At 57.4% G+C, this 7,311-nt stretch overlaps 1 protein-coding gene and 1 long non-coding RNA gene across 2 annotated transcripts in view; one reads left to right on the forward strand and one right to left on the reverse strand.

Annotated features, from left to right (window-relative positions):
* Positions 1-7,176, reverse strand: part of PLXND1 (plexin D1) — a 69,647-nt gene extending 62,471 nt beyond the window's left edge. The window contains 2 exon segments of the mRNA XM_027702607.1: positions 5,799-7,125; positions 7,127-7,176. Coding sequence (XP_027558408.1) covers positions 5,799-7,125; positions 7,127-7,176 — 1,377 coding nt within the window.
* LOC113976934 overlaps positions 6,846-7,311 on the forward strand; it is a 2,118-nt gene continuing 1,652 nt past the window's right edge. The window contains exon 1 of the long non-coding RNA XR_003537219.1: positions 6,846-6,956. This is a non-coding gene — a long non-coding RNA (uncharacterized LOC113976934). The remainder of the gene's footprint in view (positions 6,957-7,311) is intronic.

A 7,311-nucleotide genomic window follows, 5' to 3' on the forward strand; every position in this document is an offset into this window, starting at 1 on the left:
AACAGCTTTAGCCAAAATGACCCTTCTCCTGTTTTCCACCTAAACCATTACTTGGTTACAGGGGATTTGATGAGCTCAAATCTAGTCTGCACATCTAGCTACCGGGCATGACAAGGTCTGTGCAGCCAGTTGTTGGCACAGCTCTCCAGAAACCAGTGGGGTGACTACGACCCCTCCTCTGACAAGGAACCAGCACATGCCTCTCCCACCCAGCCAACACCAGCCAGCAGCACTGGCCCAGGGCTTCCGGAGCAGGCAGGCACTGTGCCACAGCCAGGAGCTGCTTTCTGTTCCCTAAAGCAGCACAACTTCTGGTTTCCGGGCACAGAAACTTTTGCCACTTCAACCGAATTTCCCTTTGCAACTTGGGACCTGTTTGAGCTTGAGATGCAAAGCAGTGACAAGCCCTGGGGCCCCGCAAAAAGGATTCCCACCACCCACCTTCAGCTTGGGAGCACCGACCCACTCCCTGTGAGACTTCCCCGCTAAACACAAAGTGCCAGGGCCGTGCCAGCCCTGGCAGTGGGAGAGCCCCCGGGCACTGGCAGCCTGTGGAGCTGAGCCTGCCTTCCCGGGAAGGACAAGGTTCACACGGCTCCAGCTCTCTGCTCCCTGCTTCCCCTGTGCACCTTGACTGCAGCAGCAGGTCACATTTCCACATAAATTGTCAAGGAAAACTATCCAACAGCTGACCACAACTCATTAGCAGCAGGTGAGAGACAGGTAAGTGGTGCTCAGGGCTGGATCCAAAGCCAGGCAAAGCTCAGGCTGTGGCTGAAACCTCTCATCTGGGGCATCCTGGGCCCCACCAGTCCCTCTGCTGGCAGCCCGGCCCCTCGCCCCCAGCCCCTGAGGGGAGGCTGGAGGAACACAGATCTTCACTATCTGGAAAGCAACATCCCAAAGCAAAACTGATGAGAGTGACAAGGAGCACGGTGCAGCTCTGCAGTACTGGGGCAGGGGCACCTTGGGGTGGTGCCAGCAACTCCAAACACAGCCTGTGCTGCAAAACACAGAAACTAGGCTTGCTACGAGAACTCCTGCCTCATTTTTAATGAAGAAATTAAGTGTAAATTCCCAGTTTCCTTTCTGTGGCTAATCCTCTGGATTTATTTGAGTAGATGTAAGGTTAGAGCACAGTTAGTTTCATGTTTGGAATTTCTAAATTAGTATAAACCGGCACTTCAAAGTAACTCAGCTCCTACAAAACCCAGTCCCACGGAGATGCCACAGTATATTTGGACAGTAAGTAGATGCTTTGTCATATTCCCACGTGTATATGAGGTTTTTTTCTTTGGGAACATTTTCTGACTGGTTTCAAACCACATTTCCATGCCCAGGCACACATGTATACAGAGACTGTTTATACAGTCTACCCAAGGAGTTCGTTTTATTTAACAACCCGTTACAGTACAGCTCGCTGGTGGGTATCTCATCATTACACCCCCAAACACTGTGTTCAGTGACCATGCAGGATCTGACACAAAGCCACAAGAGCCAGAAACTTGAGAATTAATGCTGAAACGCATCATTATCCCATGCTGCTGTGCCTTTGGTTTTCAGCAGAGGAAATAAACTGGATTTTCAGCCTTTTTTGAGTTGGAGACCCCAAAACATTTCCCAGGAGAGATGCGGATCCCTGGCCAGCAAATCTAACCCTAAAGAATACAAGTCTGCTTTCCCAAGGTACCTCTCTGGGAGTTTTTAGGAGAGCACAGGGCTCATGCAGAAACCACAGAAGACACTGAGTCCAGCACAGCCCCAAGTGTGGGATGGGGTTTCCAGTTCAGCTTTTCCTCAAGCGCACTTCCTCATCAAATAGTGCATTTTATTTTGTGTTCAGCTCAGACCCCCCTGTCAGCCACTGCTTGGACACAGAGAGGGAAGGTCTGTAGAGATGCCTGGAAATCCACAGTCATTGCCCTTCTGCCACAGCTACGGCCAGGAGAGTGGGGCTGGGGCTGGGGCAGCTGCCCTCATCTCCCTGCCCAAAAAGGCAGCTGCTGGCTGGAGCAGCACAAAGGTGCTCAGCTATGTCCCCTGCCAAAACACCCATGGAGAGACAGAGAGTGGTGAGAGGACACTGTCAGGGCTCCACTCTGCTGGGACATGGCAGTGACGCAGCGTGGCCAAAGGAACAGCCAGGCAGAGCTTTGGTTTTGGTGGCTCCAAGGGGGACAGTGCTGGGACACCCCACACAGCCACTGCTGCTCTCGGGCCAGTGGGAAGCTGGGGATGGGCTCTTGCCTACTTTGCTTTCACAATAGCTCCAGCATCCCACAGCTGCGCCGCACTCCAGCCACGCAGCCAGCATGACCTTCAAACCCACTGGGCCTTGATCCTGCTGGGGCAGAATAGCTCAAATATGAAGTAAACCCACACAGTGTCCTCGGAATTTGATAAGCTCTGTCAGCACGTTGCTGCAAACACTGTTACAGGCAGTCTGCTCCAGAGAACTCATACTCCTCCCTTATGGGGGCTTGAGTCCAAATTCCACACGGGCTTTGAGTGGGCAACACGCCGCAGTGATTCCATGCAAGTATTCCATTTTAGCTGCATGTGTTACAAAGACCAGCATTTGACACAAAATTCATTATAAAAAGCTATTTCTGTTGAGGGGAAGCAATCCTAGAGCTCACCCACTCACTCTCGGTGCAAGAACCCAAGCAACCCAAATCCTTCCCTCACACATCCTCCTTCCCCTGAGCTGCGCTGTGAAATCATCTCCTCCCTGTGTGACTTTTTAGCAACGCTCATTGAGAAGAACCAACGCCCCCCACTCCTGACCCAGGCCATCCTCCTCTGCACATTTCTCTGTGTCTCACAAAGCCATTAAGCTTAATTGCAAGTTAGCACTTCTATCAAAGCAAGGGGACTATTCCCAGGCTGAGCTGGTGGCTCCCCTTGCCCAACCTGGGGAACACAGGCTGATCAGCCAGCTGGCAGAGATGTGCTGTCCCCAAGTCCACCTGCCCCATCCGCCCTCCACAGCCCCCTGTGTGGCCAGTGCCACACGGTCACAGTGGGAACCAAACAAGTGGCTGGCACCACATCAGTGTGCACAGGGACAAAGCCCCTCGTTCAGTGCCAGCCTCCCTCAGACCTCTCAGCAGGGTGCTGAAGGATAAGGAGCCAGGCCCCGCAGGGGCTGGCACTGAGCAGCAGTGCCGTGGGGATGGACAGGGAAGGCTGGCATGTTAACTGCCCACTCCCAAAAACCCTCACTGGCAGGCAAGCGCTGGAGCTCCCTGGCTGAGTCACAGCAAGTGCTGCAGGAGAGAAGCATTCAATTAGACTGGAGAGCACACAAGGGGGCAATGATTTTCCTTTCACACCGCATTACGCCCAACAGCCCGTGCTCCGGATTTGTAACAACCAACTACTTCAGCTGAGCACACGCTCAGAATGAATCAGGCCAATATTACGGGGTTTTCTCTTCCAAAAGGAGCTTAAAACCCAACTGCCTGGTCCTCAGGAAAAACTAATGAGCCACACTTGCTAACACCAGAGCACCTATCAGTGATGCACAGGCAAAAGGAAAACTGGAAACCCACTAACAGGAAAAGTGGAGCTCACAATGGGAAGGCAGATAGACCCTGATTTGCTCCACCAGACCAGCTGCTGCTTTAATACATTTTCCTGCTGCGTTTCTAGGGCTGGGACACAAAATGTGTAAGAGTCTTCACTGTCTTGAAGGTGGAAATTGATGTTAGGTTTTTGCAGCACAAAGACACCAAATATTACAACTCTTCTCTTGACGCTGCCACTCTGGGACTTGAAAACGAAAACAGCTTGTTAACTTGTTGGCAATTCTAATGATTAAGTAAAAGGCTCTCCTTCTGACTAGTAGGACGGCTTCCCAGCAGGCTCAGTCAGCAGTTTTAGAGGAATATGCTTCAAATAAATGGGAAGTGTAGAAATATTAGGCATGAACGAATATTAATGTTATGCTTCATTTATACCCTGCTGCACTTGACATCAAAGGATCTCAAAGCAGCTTTACAAATGCAATATGACTCTACATGAGTTGGGTTTCTGAATAGTAGCAAGAAATACAGGAGTATGTGCGACACTGAGGTACCTCAGGTTAAACAACTGGTCCAAGGCCAGCAGCAGTGTCAGTTGGGACCAGAACCCAATCTCCCCATCCACCGTATACCACCACCAGTCATACTGCTCTCTCCACAGGAACACATTTCCTTGCAGCCTGATCTCCCCACAGTGGCAAACACGGAGGGTTCCCACTGACTCCCAAGGGGCTGGCAGTGCTCAGTGATTCTAGCTCACATCCCCGACCCTCATGGCCCCTGCCACACACCCCTTCAGGAACACAGTGTCCTTCTTAGACAGCCTTTGTGGCATCACTGACAACAGGCTCCTGGTCCCCTTCCCTGCCTACCCAGGGAGCGCTCAGAGAGGAGGGTGCTACCAGGAGGATGCCTTACAGTGGAACAGTATGACAGGCCAAGACAAAGAAGGAGTAAAACCTCATCTGTGCCAATCTCCCTGGAGTCACGCGGGAATTAGCTGTCTAAATACCTTATCACATACAGCACTTGATACTTTCAACATCAACAGACTGATATTAGTCAAGATTATCTTCTTTACTGAAGAAAAGTTAGAAAAAACAGTATCTCCCCAGCAGTCCTGGAGCCCCGGGGGAGCTCAAGGGTGATGGGTACTTCTACCACTGACTTTCAGTTATGACCAAGCTCATTCCCCGGGCACCTGCAGCAGCCTCAGCCCCGATGCTGCCGCTTGACCTGCCTGGTAGAGACAGTTCAATCCTGCCAGGGGATTCAATCCTGAGGGGCTGATCTGCAGGGATGCTGAGCATCAGCCACAGCCAACAAGAGCTGAGGGTGCCTTTGCATCCTGTAAATAGGATTCTTGACTCCCAGTGACTCCTCTGAGAGCCATGACCATGCCAAGGTGTCAGGACTGAGAGTGTGGAATTAGCTCAAACTACCAGATTTGCTGGCTGTCAGATAGCTTTTACTTTGCCATCAGGGAAAAACTGTTAAACTTTGCTAGAGTAGGTCTATGAACCAGTGCATTAAGACTACATATTTTACCACAGCGTGGAGATGCCACACTAAACACTCCGGTTACCATGGGAAACCTTTCTCTCTTTGCCACTGGCATTGCACAGGGAAGCCCAAGCCCAAATGCTCTACCTCACCTTTGAAACCAAACAGATGTTTTCAAGATCTTTGATGGAGCTGAGTTGTGCACACTTCCCAGAGGAAGGAAAAAATGCAGCATTAAAGCAGATCTTTTTTCTCTCTTTTTTCTCAAGCATCGCATGTTTTTAGTGAAAAGGAAAACAGACATCTCTGTCTGGCGCTAACATTTACGGCCACTCGATAACAAACTGTGACAGTGGCCAACTTCTGTCCCGAACGCAGGGAGCCAAGGCACCCAGCGTACAGTCCCTGGCAGGGCTGCCCGCCGCGGGACGGGACGTGGGGCCGGCGATGCCCACAGACCCCCGTCGCGCAGGGCACCCACGGGGAGCGGGGCACCGGGGACGGGGCGTGGGAACGACGCTGTCCCCGGGCAGGTGGGGGGGTGGTCTCCGGGGAACGCGGGGCGGGGAGAGCCGAGCGGGGAGAGGAGCGGGGAGAGGGGGATGTAGGGCTCGGCCGCCCCCCCGGGACGGCCCCCGGCCACGGGACACGCTCCCGCCCGGGGGAGGCGGCAGCAGCGGCGGCGGGACGGGACGGGGCCACTGTCCCCCCGCCGGCCACCGGCTCCCCGCGCTGCCCCGGCCCGGCGGTACCCGCCGCACGCCGTACCTGTATGTTCCTCTTCTCGCAGGCCGGGCCGGTGCCCTGTACCACGCTGTCCAGCACGGTGACCATGCCGGCGGCCGGGCTGACGAAGCAGGAGTTGCGGGCGGCCCGGATCGTCTCCTCGATCTCGGCGAAGCGGAAGACGCAGAGCGCGGACTGCGGCCGCCCCCCGGCCCCGCCGGCCCCGGCCCGCTCGAAGACGCCGAAGAGCAGCTCCTCGGGGGGCGGCGGGGCCGGGGCCGGGCCGGGGTCGGGGGGCGCGGCGGGGCTTTGCCAAGCCGCCCGCGCAGGGAAGACCGAGACGAGACGGGTGAAGGCGTCGGCGGCGCCGCCGCAGCGCAGCCCCAGCTGGATGTAGGACTCGGTCAGCTTCTTGGTCTCGCCGCTGCCGTTGAGGGTGGCCTCGGCCGGCTCGCCCAGGCAGATGCGGGCCAGCAGGCTGTGCGCCGGGCTCTCCTTGTCGCCCGCGTTCGCCTCGCTGTTGAGCGCCAGGTAGGCGTAGGGGCGGCGGGCGCGCGGCGCGGCCCCGCGCTGCAGGAAGGCGCGGACGAAGCTGAGCTTGTGCCGCGCCTTGTCGCCCTGCTTGATCTTGAGGATGTTGTCGTCGGAGGGGTTGATGTCGAAAGTGAAGAGCTTGGCCAGGTCGCCGCGGGCGTTGAGGGCGCGGATGGCGATCTCGGGCGTGTTCTCGAAGCGGTGGTCCTCCAGGCTGCGGTTGCGGGGAAAGAAGGGGCTGCCGAAGCCGGTGTAGGTGGCGGCCACCAGCAGCCGCGCCCCGCCGCCGCCGCCGCGGCGCAGCACGAGCCCCACGGTAGAGGCGTTGGGATGGTTGGCCGCCACGTTCAGCATACTGGGGAAGACGGTGACAGAGTCGCTGCCGCCCGGCGGGAAGCGCACGGCCACCGCCGAGATGTTGGCCATGCTGCGCAGCTGGCAGAGGCCCTGGTAGATGGAGCCGCAGACGACGAGGACGCCCTGCTCGGGGTCCGGCTGCAGGATCTTGTTGTAGTTGTTGGTGAGCACCCTGGGGTGCTCGCAGGAAGCCTGTGGCAGCTGCGGCGCGTGGCACAGCGGGCTGTCCAGCACCGGCCCCACGGCCGCCTCCGCCTCCAGCGCCAGCTCGCCCCCCGACAGCTGGAACAGCCGGTTGACGGCCGCCAGGTAGACGCGGGAGCCGGGGCCGTCCAGCGCGAAGTTGTTGGTGGGGGTGGGAGAGAGGAACTTGCGCTGCACCTCCAGGCCGGCGGCACGGTCGGGCAGCAGCAGCGGCAGCAGCAGCAGCAGCAGCGGCAGCAGCGCGGGGGGCCGCAGCTCAGCGCCCGCCGCCGGGACCGGAGCCGGAGCCATCCCGCCGCCCGCGCCGCCGCGCCGCACAGTGCATGAGCCCGTCGCCGGGCGCGGGAGGGGCGGGCGCGGGGCCGCTTCCTGCGGAGGCAGCGCCCGCCGCCGAGCGACGCCCGCGGGAAGTGGCGGCCGCGGCGGGGGGCGGCGGGGGGCGGTGGGGCGGCGGGATGGC

Source organism: Neopelma chrysocephalum, unplaced genomic scaffold (genome assembly GCF_003984885.1).
Source record: "Neopelma chrysocephalum unplaced genomic scaffold, ASM398488v2 Primary Assembly neopelma1_189, whole genome shotgun sequence".
NCBI classification, from domain to species: Eukaryota; Metazoa; Chordata; class Aves; order Passeriformes; family Pipridae; genus Neopelma; species Neopelma chrysocephalum.